At 33.5% G+C, this 17407-nt stretch overlaps 1 protein-coding gene across 1 annotated transcript; it reads left to right on the top strand.

Annotated features, from left to right (window-relative positions):
- Window positions 11325-12986, top strand: LOC109338158 (ethylene-responsive transcription factor RAP2-13-like). The gene has a single exon (XM_019575312.1). It carries the CDS (start codon window positions 11773-11775, stop codon window positions 12784-12786), a length of 1014 nt encoding a protein of 337 aa, XP_019430857.1. The 5' UTR covers window positions 11325-11772; the 3' UTR covers window positions 12787-12986.

Below are 17407 nucleotides of genomic sequence, written 5' to 3'. Positions count from 1 at the left end.
CTTCTCGCTTGAGTGAGCCTTATGTCGCACGTACACTCGCTTGGGCGAGGATCTCCTCGCTTGAGCGCAATTAATGCCAATGCTTCTGTTTAGCTCTCGCTTGGGCGAGCCACTCTCGCTTGGGCGAGCCACTCTCACTTGGGCGAGCCACTCTCGCTTGGGCGAGAGACTCTCGCTTGAGCGAGAGCACTGCGACAGAAGACGAACAGTGCGATTTCTGCATCCTGTTCTTCGAAAAATCACCCCAATGATCAACAAAACAGCAGAAATACATTGATTCATATCATATCTATATACATTTACATATGGAATAGCATAAATGTATATCCTAATCGATCCATGGCATAAATGAAAACACCAAAAGACCCTAAATCAATTCAGATTTTGGGGAAGAAAAGCAAGAACCCTAATTTCACCCATGAATCAAATTGGGGTGGCTCTGATACCACTTGTTGGAGAATTTCTCCATTTATAATCTTTAGATTGAATGCGGAAATCCTTATGACCATGGCTTCATTCCCATAACCTAATGTTTATGCTCATACATAAACCCAAATGAAACGACCATGGTCCAGACCGAAGAAACCCCAAATAATTTCATGGTGAAGATGAAGAACATACCTTGATTAGCCATATAGAATCTCGAAGGTATGAGGGTGTGATGATCTTCCAGATGTTAGAGCATCGAATAGTTTTCCTTATGCTTCTCTAGAGGGGAATGAGAAAGCTCTTAACTTGAGAGTGTTCCTTATGGTGAGAGTGTTCCTTATGTTACAAGAAGTGATTCTTGAAGAGGAGAGATTGCCTTATATGGTTACCTTATGGATGACTTGATAGTGTTTTTATCCCTTATGGATAACACTATCCTAATCCACCCTTATTCTCCTCAACCCTACACCTTAAAACTTGTTGCTCTACAAATGTGGACCATAAACCATAAAAGTAACCCCGAAGCGGTTAGTACTTAAGTTGCAATAATTCTGATTTAGTCCCTTCATCAAATCAGAAATTGCCTGAAGGTATCTACACTTATATTATTTCATGACACATATGCCCTTAGCCACCAAATTAATTACTGAAGATCATTTTATATTTTGGCTAATTAAATAATGGCCACAACACAATTATAGAATTATATTTGTGACCCATAAATTGGCAGAAATTCTGACACAAAGGTAATGTCTCTATCTCCTTTTCTATTTCAGGTAACATGTGCATAACACAGATTTCTTCGAAAGCAAAAATACACATATACACATAAACTATACCTTTTCATGTATATATATATCCTGGTTCATGCATACATCTAAACATAGACACAATATATATATTATATATAAAGTTAAAACTTGAAATAATTACCACCATGATTCTATTTTCTTATTTTGCCCTTAGTATTTTTTTATTTCTAAAGTAAAACCATATAATCCTAGATAACTATAGTTAATATATTTCACTTTAAGTTGAATATTATAATAAATACAAAAATCATAACATGAAGTACATCCAATAAAAAAACATTCTAATTCTCTAAAATAAAAAATACAAATTTAATATTTAATATCATAAAATAAAAATACGGGTCGACAGAAGCAAAGTATCTATCAACACACTAGTGTATATAAATATATAATTACATATGTATATATGTATGCAGCCATGTTATACGTGTATATGCAGAACATATATATATATATCCTTGTAGCCACATATATATCCAAACAAGTGACATATTACTCAGGAGTAAAAATTCGAGGAGCAATGGACACTTCCTCCATTCACTTTTAGAGTTCATACACATATATAAACCGTTGAGTTTATTCAAGTGTTAAGTCTCACATTGGATATATAGAGATGAGTAAAATAATTTATAAGTAGAAAAAGCTCATAGAACTAATATCTTAAGGTTTTGGTTCAAGACATAGTGTCTCACTTCTGACTTTTCACTCTTCTCATACTCTGATGATAATAGAACTCCCTAGTAGTTAGAGGCTCTCTAGTCACATTAACAAGATATAGAGGCTTGTGCCTATTTATTAAATAAGCCAGATGCATTTATATAAAGGTCAAAACAAGGCAAATCATTATATCTATATAAGCCTATGCATTTATATAAAGGTTAAAAGAAGACAAATCTTCTTTCATTGAAAAATAAGGCATTGTGCATTTCTTAATAAAATGAAATAATAATTGCATATAGGCTTTATGTTTCTCCACAAACACGTGCAATCAGTTTTTCACTCTTCACATATGTATATTTTGTTTCCCCCCAAAAAACACACACACACAACACGGTCCTTCATGAAATCATATATGAAATGGACACACATGCTGAAAGAGTCGGTTTTGTTTTCCATCACCCAACAGAATCATTGTTCCTCTCATCATAATATCTATACATGTTATTTCTAAATATTTTTTAGTTTCATTGAACAACTAATATCTATGAATTCAATATGGTTTTGAATTCAAATAGAATTTATAGTATAAATAAACCATATTCAAAGAGAATAATTATATATAAATTAGGCACAAAAATCTGCCTCTAATACCAATTGAAAATTATTTTATGGTGCTTTTAACCCACAGCGGAATAAACATAGATCTCTGTATGTCTAAAATTATATATAACTAAAAACTGCATATAAAATACATATCTGGTTGTAGTTCATAAATCTTTAAAGTTATTCTTCAAAAATTATGAAGACTCAACGTGTGTATTATCAAACAATATCATAATCCAGCAAAACAATGTATCCAAGCAAGTTAACTTGCCATCCAAGCAGGTTAACTTGTTGGTTAAGGTAGATGGTGCTCATGTGCCAAGTAAGGGCCATGATGTGGCACACCTTGCTAACCCTTCATCAATTCACAAATCTAACTATGATCTTATTATGCAGGCCAAAATTACTGATATAGAAAATTGATCGAAGAAGGAAAAGCTGCAGCTGCTATAGGAAGAAAAGCTAAGATTGCTGCCATGGTTATGAATGCTGAAGAAATCACCAACAATTCTTCACACACTGCATACAGAAATGATGATGTGGAATGTCTAGATATTGAAGATGGGTTGATTGAGTTGGAACACACACACAAAGATGTTCTTCCATCAATACACTCTAAAACCCGAAGCATTGTCATAAAATTGATATGTCTCTTTGGCAATCTTTTCACATTTTCCACATATATAAATAAAGTTAGTTAAAGTTCAGTTAGGGTCTTCTTAAGTTATCTTTTATTGTATAAATACTCTTGGTTGTTCCACTTTGTAATCATTCAATTTCAATATCAATAAAAGTTCAAGAGGCGTTATCTTTCATTCTCTTATTCTTTCTTTCGGGTTATTCAACACCCTTCATTGCTTTCCTTGGAAAGCTTATAGAAGCCTCTTCCATTTTTTAGATGGTATCAGAGCTCTTTTAAGAGCTATGTTACACTCAAGAGATGTCTTCTATCGCACCAACCAATGCTTCCAACTTACCACTGGATCTTTCACAAGATCCATCATCTCCTTACTATATTCATCCTTTAGAAAATCCAGCAACTGCATTGGTATCTCCTCTTTTAAATGGAGAGAATTATCATCAATGGCGTAGATCCATGGAAATGAGCCTAATCACAAAATAGAAACTAAACTTTGTTGATGGCAGCATACAAGCACCTCCCAAAACTGACCCAGTGTACAAAGCATGGGAAAGATCCAACAATCTTGTGACTTCTTGGATCCTCAGATCAGTAAGCCCTTCAATTGCTCAAAGCATTTTATGGATAAACAAGGCATATGAGGTTTGGGATGAATTGGGTGAGAGATTCTCTCAAGGGAATGTCTTTAAAGTGGCAGAACTGCAAGAGTCCTTAGCAAGATTCAGACAGGAAGATCTAAGTATTTCAGAATACTTCACTGAGCTAAAGACTCTTTGGAATGAGTTGGATAACTTCAGACCAACACCAGGATGTATCTGCCATGCTCTCCCTGATATCAAGAAACATATAATAGAGGACAAAGTTATAAGGTTCCTCAAAGGTGTAAATGAAGCATACTCGGGAGTGAGGTCACAAATATTACTGATTGACCCTCTTCCTAACATGAGCAAGGTTCTTTCCTTAGTTACTCAGCAAGAAAGACAACTTTATGGGCAAGAATCAGACTCAAAGATCATGGCTGCATCTGGAAATTGGAAAAGGGGAGGATATGTAGGCAAAGGAATGGATCAAAACAGATCAAGTCCTAATAATTCACACAGAGGAAACAATAATAATAACTACACAAGAAACTCCTAGGTCAAACCTACAAATGGAGGGAAATATTGCACTCATTGCAAGAAACCTGGTCACACTGTTGAAGTATGTTACAGATTGCATGGTTTCCCGGCAAATTTCCCCTTTAGAAATGAGCAACACAATTCTGTGATGAATGCTAGTGTCACTGATCAAGAAAAAACTGGAAAACAAACACCAGAAATGCATAAGACACAATATGATGACATTATCTTTGCCCTTAGCAAGCATTAATATCAAGGATTGGTGGATATGTTGCAGATGCAGACAGGAGTTAGTACTCCAAAACTTGATCAACAAACCAAGAATGCTCACACCAATGCTCTATCAGCCACATCAATATCCCATGATGAACAAATTCCATGTATCTCTAAATCTAGCTTTCAATTCATGTCTTGGATATTGGATAGTGGAGCAACAGACCATATAAACTCTAGCCTAGGAAAAAATTTCACATATAAACAAATTGTGCCCATAAGTGTGAAATTGCCAAATGGAAGTGAGGTAGTTTCATCTATATCAGGAACTGTGATTATAACACACAGCCTCACTATCCATGATGTATTATACTTGCCAACCTTTAAATACAACTTCATATCTATACCTAAATTGAATACCAAATCCTCTTGCATTCTATCCTTTGATACTTCATCCTATCTAATACAGGAGAAGAATTCCCTGAAGAGGATTGGTACAGCTAGGCAATCCAGTGGGTTATATGTGTTGAAGACACCTTAATTCAATCACCACATTAACATTTCTGTTACTAACCTGCCTAATATCCTTAATTCCAACCTTTGGCATTATAGGCTAGTACATCCATCTTATGTGTGTATGGATACAATAAAGACTGATTTTCCATTTGTTTCTTTCGATAAGAACCATATATGTGATGTTTGTCATCAATCAAAACAAAAGAAGTTGCCCTTTCCCTTAAGCCATACACAATCTTTACAATGCTTTGATCTTGTGCATGTTGACATATGGGGACCTTTGTCTATTACTTCTATACATGGCTACAAATATTTTTTAACCATTGTAGATGATTATGTTAGATTCACTTGGACCTATTTAATGAAAACTAAAGCTGAAACTAGTGGAATTTTACAAGGTTTTATTCACATGATCGATACACAGTTTTGTGCCAAAATCAAAGTCATTATAAGTGATAATGATCCTGAGTTTGCTATGAAAGCTTTTTATTCTACAAGAGGTATACTTCATCAAATCTCTTGCATCTACACTCCACAGCAAAATAGAGTGGTGGAGAGGAAACACCAACATCTCTTGAATGTAGAAAGAGCTCTTCTAATACACATCCATTTGCAAAAAATCTACTGGCCTTATGTTGTTAAGCATGCTACTTACATAGTGAACATTTTTCCAACACTTGTTTTACACAAAAGATCTCCCTATGAGGTCCTATGCAAAAGGCAACCAGACTTACATACCTTGAAAATCTTTGGCAGCCTGTGTTTTGTTAGTACTCAATCTCATCATAGAACCAAATTAGATCATAGAGCAAATAAATGTGTCTTTCTTGGTTACAAGGAAGGGGTAAAAGGTTTTGTTGTCCTAGACCTAACCACTAAGGTCCTAGATATTAGCAGGAATGTTGTTTTTTATGAAACTGGTTTCCCATACAAATCCCTTAATGAACCCACTATCCAAGAAAACTTTCACAATGATGATTTAAATAGGAAGGATATGATCTATGATGATGTCTTTACCTCACAAACTCACCCTATCAATTCTCCTCGAAATGAACAAAATCATGAGGATACCTCCAATTCACATATTTCACCAAGTCCATCCTTACAGAATTCCCCTCATACTCAGAATAATGAACCATCCATGGACCTTCAATCAAACAATCTTACCCCTGTTAGAAGAAGCGGTAGGACTACTAAATTCCCTAGGTACCTACATGACTACCATTGTGCCCTTTTATACAAGAACACCATTCCTAACAATGACAGTAAGTATCCTTTGTCATCTTACTTAGACTATGCCAAATTCTCAAAACATTCCAAAGCTAGAGTCTTATCCCTCACTGTCCAGAATGAACCTAAAACTTATTCTCAAACAATTAAGTCAACACATTGGCAAGCTGAAATTGCTAAAGAACTTGTTGCATTACAAGAAAACAATACATGGTTCTTGACTGACTTACCACATGATAAGACAGCTATTGGATGCAAATGGGTTTTTAAAATACAATATCAAGCAGATGGTAGCATAGAAAGGTACAAAGTCAGGTTAGTTGCAAAGGGATACACTCAGACTGAAGGAGTGGATTACTTGGAAACTTTCTCTCCTGTGGCAAAAATCACGACTGTAAGACTCCTTTTACCCTTAGCTTCTATTCATAATTGGTTTTTTAAACAATTAGATGTAAATAATGTTTTCCTACATGGTGACTTAATAGAGGAAGTATATATGATTGTTCCACCTGGTTTAAAGGCTGTCAAGCCTAATCAAGTTTGCAAATTAGACAAATCCTTGTATGGACTAAAGCAAGCTAGTAGGCAATGGTTTGCCAAGCTCTCTGCATTCCTTTTAAAACAAGGATATCATAAGGCCAAATGGGATCACTCTTTGTTTATCAAATGGTCATCAACAGATTTAATCACAGCCATACTTGTATATGTCGATGATATCATAATCACTGGTAATAACATAAATGAAGTTGACAATGTCAAGTTGTTGTTAGATAGAACTTTCAAAACAAAGGACCTAGGAGATCTAAAGTACTTCCTAGGCTTTGATATTTCTACAAATAAAACTGGAATTTCCATGAATCAAAGGAAATATGCCTTGGAAATAATTTATGATGCTGGTATGATTGGCTGCAAACCAGCATCCACACCCATGGTTCATGGAACCCACATACATCAAGACATTAGTGATCCCTAGCCTGACCCTGCTGCTTATAGGAGGTTAATTGGTAGAGTTATCTATCTCACTAACACAAGGCCCGATATTTGTTTCTCTATTTCTCAGTTATCTCAATTTATGGCCACTCCTACTCACACACATCACACTGCAGCATTAAGAGTATTGAGGTATCTCAAGGGATCACCTGCTTTAGCGTTATTTTTTCCTTGTAACTCCTCTGTTCATATCAAAGCATACACTGATAGTGACTGGGCTTCTTGCCCAGACACTAGAAGATCAACAAGTGGCTATTGTATCTACTTAGACAAATCCTTAATTTCATGGAAATCTAAGAACCAGAAAACTATTTATAGGAGCTCTTGTGAAGCAGAGTATAGAGCAATGGCCATCACTACCTGTGAAATTACTTGGATAACCTATCTTCTTGAAGATTTACAACACTCTTACTCTTCACCTGCCTTGATGTATTGTGATAATCAATTAGCTATATATTGCTTCTAACTCTGTTTTTCATGAAAGAAAAAACATATAGAATTGGATTGTCATACAACCAGGGAAAAATGTGTTATAGGGAAGATTAAACTCCTACTAGTGCCCTCTAATCTTCAACTAGCAGACACATTGACCAAAGCTCTAGGAGTTCAAGATTATGTCTCTATCCACTCCAAGCTGGGTCTCATCAACATATGTGCCCCATCTTGTGGGGGGAAGGTATCAAACAATATCATAATCCAGCAAAACAATGTATCCAAGCAAGTTAACTTGTTGGTTAAGGTAGATGGTGCTCATGTGCCAAGTAAGGGCCATGATGTGCCACACCTTGCTAACCCTTCATCAACTCACAAATCTAACTATGATCTTATTATGCAAGCCAAAATTACTGATATAGAATAATTGATCAAAGAAGGAAAAGCTGCAGCTGCTATAGGAAGAGAAGCTAAGATTGCTGCCATGGTTATGAATGTCGAAGAAATCACCAACAATTCTTCACACACTGTATACAGAAATGATGTTGCAGAATGTCTAGCTATTGAAGATGGGTTGATTGAGTTGGAACACACACACAAAGATGTTCTTCCATCAATACACTCTAAAACCCGAAGCATTGTCATAAAATTGCTATGTCTCTTTGGCACTCTTTTCACATTTTCCACATGTGTAAATAAAGTTAGTTAAGTTAGTTAAAGTTCAGTTAAGGTCTTCTTAAGTTCTCTTTTATTGTATAAATACTCTTGGTTGTTCCACTTTGTAATCATTCAATTTCAATATCAATAAAAGTTCAAGAGGCATTATCTTTCATTCTCTTATTCTTTCTTTCGGGTTATTCAACACCCTTCATTGCTTTCCTTGAAAAGCTTATAGAAGCCTCTTCCATTTTTTAGATGTATCTATACCCAAACCAACTTTTACTATCAATTCTTTGAACTGATGGAGCTGAAAACAACACTTTAAAACTAAGAATATCTTATGCACAAAACTCTTTTGTATATAAATGTAACAAATAAAGAAGAAAAAAGATTGCATAAAATACAACACAAATTTTCTTTTGTTATTGCGCAATACAGTGAGAGAAAACATATTTTCTCTCTCTTTGTTAAGTTGATGTATTGTACACCAGCAACCCCAAAACAAACAAACATGCATACATACATATACATATATATATATACATGCACTGTGCCTCGTTACGTAGAGGAAAATTCCCTCCATCTTTTGGATATTAAAAGACATATTTTCATATTATGTATATATATCTTTATATATATTACAACTTTTCAAGTGATACCTATTAGTTTAAAATGTTGTAAATCAATTATCACATATTGTTTCATAAAACAATATAATAACTCATCTTTTATTTTCAACTACAAATAATTAATTTAGAATATGTTTTTTTATTATTTAATTTATGGTGCTAGCAAAGAATTAAAATAATATTCCATAAAATTATTTACTTGATCAAATTAAATTTTTCAATTTAATTATCAAATAGTATAATTATTTAGATTAGGACATTCATTAATGTTGACCATGTAGGTTCAATACTAAGCCGGTAATAAATTAACTAAATTAATTTACTAATCAAGGTTTGCGTCTAGCAACACTCATTAACGACCAGATAGAATGAAGTAATATATTTTAATTTTAAGAACCACTAGAAGATTAATTAAAATGTTTTCTTCCATCTTTATAGTTCTGACTAACTTTAAAGTATGGTATAATCGTCAAACTTTAATAAGTTCTTATTATAACTCAAAGAAACTCATTTCTTTATTCATTGTAATATCTTGACCAATGTCTTATTTTATTATAGAGCTCAAACTCATTGCCAAGAGTTGATGGACCCCTTCTTGGTTGATCACTAATTCTACAAGTATTTAATCATACCCAATATTCATTCAAATAACGTGTTAGGACAATTATGTGTCCAAAATTAAAGTATGATAAATAATATGTTAATTACTATGTTAATCTCAGGTCAAAGGAAACTATTTCATTTCTTCTTGAGAAATTCTTATTGATAACTTAAGGTGATCTTAACCAGTATGAATTCTCAGTTGAGTCAATTCAATGATCATATTCACATATGCATCATCTATATGTACAATTTAATAAATGAAATCTATTAATATTTATCCAATAAATACTATCACACATATATTGATCTTCCGAGTCATTAATGTCATATTCTCAATTATTCTATGATCAAGAACAACTAAGACTAAAAATTATAAAAGACATATTTCTCATTATGTAATCTCTATTATAATAATAAGTCTCTAATTTTTAATCGATGACTTTATCATATAATATATTTAATTAAATAGCAAATATGATAAAATAAATACAATTACTTTAATTGTATTTAATAACAAATTAGATCTTGAGCATAAATATAGGAATATACAAATATATTTTCAACAATAAGGTGTTTGAATAAAATGAATTATGTTTAGTCAACAACCTAAAGTGTGTTTAAATAATATTTTGTAATTATATTTTATCCTTTTCATCCTCTAAGATAACATGGGATTATAGAAAATACACATAAAATACATAAGTAGATCACAATTATTTTCAAATAGACTCCACTTGGTACTGTATTCTTTGATACTCGAAATGTGAGAGGAGGTAGTTTCTAAAAGTATTTAACTTTAAAAAATGTAAAAATCGACACTATTAGAAGCTCTATCCAGTAATAGAGAGAAGTATGACTCAATTATTTTATATATAATTTATGCGACATGTATGTAAGAGCAACCACAATGAAGATTAATTTCTTCATTCTTATTTGGGTCTTACACATTATTTTATAATTTATTATAACCCCATGAAATAAGAACAAATTTATATTTCCCCCATAATGACCTACCCCACACTTTTATATTCATGCTCAATTTTCATTCTATCTCCTCATTTTTTTCTTTGGCCAAAAATTGTTCTTATTTAAAAACAACATTCATAAAATAAGAATCTTATAGTAGAGAATAAAGTAAGAATGTTCTTATTATGTTAATAACAATCAATCTGATTCCTCTAACAAATCCAAGAGGTATCCATCCGAATCCACCTAAAAAAATGAATGAAGGATATGAGTAGTCATTCACACGAGAGAAAAACTTGTATAGTTGTATGAAGAAGTATACAATACATCATATTTAGATATAAATATATTTATGTTTTTTGATACTATTATTTATAACTAAATTTTAATGAGAATTAAATTTCTAATATGTTGTGAAAATATTTTTAGTTGTATCTATGCATAGAGAAGGACTCGTAAGCCACACATGCCAGGTAAAACATGTCAACACTGTTCTGCTAAAAGAGTATGCTACTTCATGTATTATTTCTTGTGATTGATTGAAAAATATATTTTTTAATTTAAAATTTAATTGTAAAATATTTTTTTGACTAATAATAAAAAGTTGCACATGTGACGCATTGTTTTAGACATAAGATATGATCTCATGTAGAACATAGTCCTGCATGCTTGTCTTTCACTCACTGGTTCTCACCTTATCATGGGGTAATTGTCTTACATGTAGTAATTCACTTATTACAGTTTAACACTGGTTAATAATCAAGGGATCCAGCTGCTATATAATGGAACGTGTTAGGATTGCAAAACTCATGAGTGACCGAGATATACTCACAAAATCAAACACTTCCTTTGAGCGTTCACATTATTTGCTTCTCAATCATCGTTCTCTGATTTTCATTCCCCCTTTTGTTACTCCCCTCCTCTCTCAATCCCTTTCTGTTAATAATCTGTCTTTCAAATTTGTTTTGGGTTTTTTAGTTTTGTCTCTAGAATCATATCAAACTTCAAAGCTTTTCAAGAAATTCAGGTGTTTTCAGAATAGAGATCCAGTTTTTTCAGTAAAAAAATTGATTTTTTTTAATTTCTTATTATTTTCCTCCTTTTCAACTTTCAATCAGCCAAAGGGTTGTTTTTTATCCCTTAAAGGTTTGATTTTTTTTTCCTTGGATTAAAGGGGTTGTGTATTATTAACCTCTTCTATCCTTTCTTCAATTGAAAAAAGTTTAACTTTTTGTCTTTTTTATTAACTTTATCTAAGATCTGTGTAAGTTATGGCAGCTGAAATTGATTTTTTCAACATAAGCACACAACTTGAGTCAGATCCCTTCAGAGGTGAATTAATGGAAGTTCTTGCACCTTATATGAAAAGTCCTTCCACAACAACAATTTCCTCTCTATCCCCACCCACTTCTCCAATTTCATACCTACCTTCTATTTCTACTTCTACTTCTCACTCTTCCCCTTACTTCAATTCATGTTCTTCATTCCAAACCCATCCCAATTTCTACACAGAAGATTGCCCAACAATGACCCATTTATTTGAAACTGGGTTATCAAACAGCCAAAATTTCACAGGCTTTGAACAACCAAGTTCTGTGCTTGGGTTTAACCACTTAACTCCATCTCCAATTAACCAGATCCAGGCCCAGGTCCAAACCCAGAACAAAATCAACAATAACAGCGACACACTCACCTTCCTGAGTCCCAAACCTGTCCCAATGAAGCAAGTGGGCTTTGCTCCAAAGCCCACCAAGCTGTACAGAGGGGTAAGACAAAGGCATTGGGGAAAATGGGTTGCTGAGATAAGACTCCCAAAGAATAGAACAAGGCTTTGGCTTGGTACCTTCAACACTGCTGAAGAAGCTGCTTTGGCTTATGATAAAGCAGCATACAAGCTCAGAGGTGATTTTTCAAGGCTCAACTTTCCCAACCTGAAGCACCAAGGTTCATGTGTTGGAGAGTACAAGCCTTTGCATTCTTCTGTTTATGCAAAACTTGATGCTATTTGTGATGATTTGAAGAAACAAGGGAAACCAGAGAAGAAGCTTGTGAGGTCTTCTAAGAAATCAAAAGTGATTTCAAAGGAAGAGGATAACAATGATAACAACTGCAAGGTTGAAACTTCATTGTCTTCTGTTGTGACAGATAGTGAAGGCTCTGTTGGGTCTTCTCCTCTGTCTGATCTTACATTTGATGATTTCATGGAGGCACAGTGGGAAGCTCCTTCAGAACATTTTAATCTGATGAAGTTTCCTTCTTATGAGATAGATTGGGATTCACTGTGAAGATAATTTGATAGTATTATTATGAGTTATTGCATATTAGTAAAATATAATTTAGTATATGGGTAGGGGGTACTATCTCTAGTGGCTTCTGCAATTGAATTTTTGAAAATTGCTGGGCTGTTCTTAGGATTTGGATAATTTGGTTTATAGTAGGTTTTTTAATTTTGATTATTCTGTCAATATGTTGTAAATCTTTCTGCCCATGGTCAAGTTGGTTTTTTGTCTTGTTTGGCTAGGTGGAATAACTTTGGTTTAGGTTTTATATCTATGTTTTGATGTTCATAAAAGTATATTATTATTAGTACAATTCAATTCTATTAATAAATTGTCACATTTGGTAGTGGATTGATTCATAACGACTCTTTATTGCCTAAAGTCACGATTTTGACATATGAGATTACGAATCATTCGATCCAATGACTAAAAAGATAGTTCGTTTAGAAACGAACTAACTTACAGTTTAAAAGTTAGTCGTCATCCTAAAAAATTAGAGTAAATGACCAAATTCTCTGTAGTAAATTGGGTAACCAATTTGTCATCCAAAATTGTGTTACCCTTTATAACTCCCTCAATGATTAAAAATAACATTGTTAAATTGAAGATTGTGCTACAGTTGAATTTTTATCAATTAGTGATTAATATGTTGATATATTTTAAATTTTTGAATGATTAAATCTACAACACTATTATTTGGATGACTCCATTGGATGTTTACAAAGTGCCTTAATTTTAACATTACCCCGTGGGACAATGGTTCTTCATTATAGTTGTGAGGGTGATAATTAAAAGCAAGTTTATCATCCTACTATTATATATTAAGTTTCATCTCAAAACTAATTGATAACGAAAGGTATTCTTCTCATCAATTGATATTCTCTATAGAAGTTGGTTGGACTGGGGAAGGATTATCTTTGACCCATGATTAAACTACATATTTTAGCACATGGTAACCCAAAAGACCTACAAGATTAAAGAGAATATTATGACTCATTACTACTAGAAAGAAGTTGAGACTCTGACTCTAATATTATCTTATGATTTCATATCAAAAAATCAATTAACAACGAAAGAAGTAATCCAATATATATTTAAATTATATATCAAAAAACCAATTAACAATAAAGAAATAATCCAATATATATTTAAATTATACCACAATAAGGATATGTGCATGTTTTCAATTTAGTGTGTGAATATGTTTGGGGTCTTTTTTATAAAAAATAAAAATAAAAAAATTAGGAAGTTTAAGGACTGGGTCGCAATTAAAAACACTCACAAGACTACACTCATTTTTTAACCTTAACCCTAAACTAAGGGTGTTATATAAAGCCCCACTTAACACACCTAAGGAGAAGCATCTTATCCTTAAACCCAACTCAACAGCTTTTATACTACACCCATTTTTTTGAAACACACTCAGCCTCCAAAGGAGCACCTTATCCTTAAATTCATACTTCAACACTCCAATGACTTTAGCAACAACAAAAAGCTGAATCAACAGTCCATAAAAAAGAGCAGAAGATAACACACAAAGGGGGCATTAGCTAACACAACCAAATGAGGAGGCAACCCCTAAGGAGAAACACAAAGTTCAGCCCCTAAACAAAACACAAATACAACAACCTCTTCCCTTCATATTTCATCTTCTTCATTTTCATTCATCACTATATTGTTCTTTCTCATCGGAGACGAACTTTTGAGGTCCCAGAGGACTGCCGGTGGTTTGAGGCGTGACCAGAGGGTGAACTCGGTTGGGTTTTCTCCTCCTCCTCTCCCTGCGTCGTTGCTGGTGCTACCCGGACTCCCCTGTTCATTCCGCTGCGTGGCCTCCATGGATCCCGGCAGCTTCCTCTTGTTGGACGTGTGATAGGTGCAGCAGGGAAGTCCACTGTTTGTGGCTTCCCTCTTTTTTTTTGTGATTTTTTCTATTTCATTCTTTTTATTATTACTTTATTTTAGTTTTTATTATTTTATATATTTTTTAATTACCCTACTTGGTACTAAGTTTAGACTTATTCCTATTCTGAATTAAGAATATTAATAATTCAGTTTAGTATTATTGCACATCCTATTATGTTTGATATATGATATGTGGTAATAATGTTCTTATTCATTTTTAGAATAATGTGTATCCTTATTGCTGTTTGAACCATTTTATTTACTTTTTTTGTTATTTTTTTATTTCCCTAATCAATTACAAATATACAATAATAAAAATTAGTTATTTTTTTTATATAACTATCAATAATTCTATTTTTTACTGAGCGTAAAAGTAGAATTTAAGGTGATAATTTGGGAAATCTGTGAACGAATTAGACCATATCTCCCTTTCCCTTCAAGTAGATATGTGGTGAGCGGTTTTCGTATTGCCTCTTCGCCTCTTCTTTCTATAATAATGGGAATGGCTGTAGATAGCCAATGTTGTCCTTATCTTCTAAAATTATCACCCAAATTTAATAAAATATTCTATTTGACAATTTCAAAATAAATAATTAATTCTTCATTAATGTCGTTTCTTGTCAATATAAAAAAGACGACAATAATTAATATATGTTATATTTATTTGAACCACCAATAAATAAGATACTATTTTTTTGGAAATTATATTTAATATGTGAATCGAGAGTCACAATCATTAGTATTTTATGATATGAATCTTTGAAATAATCGAGAGTCACAATCATTAATATTTTATGATATAAATCTTTGAAATAATCGAGAGTCACAATAATTAGTATTTTATGATGTAAACTTTTAAAATAATAAATTTTTCATAAAATTAATTAAACAAGAGAAAAACATTTTTCAAGTGCTAAGGCTAGAGAAATAGTATCAACTTGAGTATTATTTTATTAGTAGGAAAGCGGTAAACGATTGTTGTACTGCATCTTCTTTCTCTCTAATAAGGATAAGACAATATATATCAAACCCTTATCTCATTACACTATTTAATAAAAAGCGGGGAGCGGTTCTCGGACTGCATCTTCTTTTATTTAAAATGTGTAAAGTGATGTAGGGCAAAGTTGTACCTCTTTCCTTAACCTTACAATTTGAGTCCTCTTTTATTATCATGTTAGTAAGAAAGCGGTGAGTGGCTGTCGTGCTACCTCTTCTTTCTAGCTAATATGAATAAGACGATATAAGTCAAACCCTTATATGAGTATCATATTTAGTTAAAAGCGGTGAGCGGCTGTCGTACTGCCTCTTCTTTTTTTTAAATGAGGGTAAAATGTTATGGGGTAAACTTTATCGTCATCTTTAACCCTTTCTACTTACAACCGTCTCACAAATTTTTAAATCACTTTTCATTAACTAAAAATCAATCAACACACAAGTATTTTCTACCCAATAACTACGTAGTCTTGATTTTCCTATTGCACCCACAGATACGTAGGGGTATGACGAATTCTTGTCAGACACAAAAATAAATCAAAAACAAAAAACATTTTTAAATAATAAATTGATTTAACAAGCTTTATGGTATATCTAGTTCTATGCGATTATTGCGGGTACCGTTTGATAACGGACGGACGGGGTGCTAATATCTTCCCCAACCGACTCCCGAGTCCAGAGATCTAGTTCAAAGGCTAAGTCTTTCCAATATTTGGGCATCAAAAGGGTTTTCTATGTTTTGACCGCAAAAATATGGTGGCGACTCCAAACTACTCGTGTGACTGGTGTTCGACCAAAAATCGGGGCGCGACAGCTGGCGACTCCACTGGGAATTTCCTAAGAGAGTCAGGCCCAGAGCATCTAATTACATGGATCCATGTATACCCTTGAAACTTGTCTTTTTCTTTTTGTACATATTTGTATATATATATTTTTGATTTATTTTTGTTTGGTTGATATTTTATCCTTAAGAGAGTTGTATACTTCTCACACACAACATTAAGTACACAATGTCTTTGCACACACATATGCCCTATGTTGGAACATGGTTTGTTGAAAACCATGAGTGATAACTTTTGGGTATGAAATATAAAAAACACCCAAGTCCCCACATAGAAGAGTTTGAAAAAACAACTCTCAAAGTCCCACATGGAAGAGTTTTGAAAAAATAAAAATTAAGCTCCCAAGTCCCACATGGGAGAAATGAGGAACATGAGAAAAATCTCATGTTATAAATAGAGACTTTCTCCCTTCATTTTAACTTGCACCAAGTTGAAGGCGTTTCCTCTCAACTTCTCTTTCTCCCCCCTAATATTCCGCCGACGCATTTCCGGTAAACTTCTCCCCCTTTATTTCCGTGGCACTTAAGAATTGGCACAAGCAGCCAAAGTGGGATTTCGAGAACTGACACTGGTAGACAGTATTGTAGGTAAAGAATGGGCACTGGTAGCCATATTGTGGGATTTTGAGAACTGAGGCTAGTAGTCAGTATTATGGGAAGAGAATTGGCACGGGTAGCCATATTGTCGATAACTTCAAGAATTGGCACTGGTAGTCATATTGTGGTGGGTGTATTCGAGATCGGTTCTTACAGTGTAGTAAGAATTTGATAACAGAGATCTGGGCTGTTTTATCCTGGGGACGGCGTGGTTGATAGTCTGCTTGCACATTTTGGGCAGTGTCACGAAACGTCTTAAAGAGAGCGACCTGGTCGTGACTCAGTCAGTAA

Source organism: Lupinus angustifolius, chromosome LG02 (assembly GCF_001865875.1).
Source record: "Lupinus angustifolius cultivar Tanjil chromosome LG02, LupAngTanjil_v1.0, whole genome shotgun sequence".
Taxonomy (NCBI): domain Eukaryota; kingdom Viridiplantae; phylum Streptophyta; class Magnoliopsida; order Fabales; family Fabaceae; genus Lupinus; species Lupinus angustifolius.
This window is presented reverse-complemented; position numbering and strand designations above follow the sequence as displayed.

What these genes read in the sequence shown, in the direction of transcription:
- LOC109338158 (XM_019575312.1), top strand. Translation starts at nt 11,773, where the DNA reads ATGGCAGCTGAAATTGATTTTTTCAACATAAGCACACAACTTGAGTCA.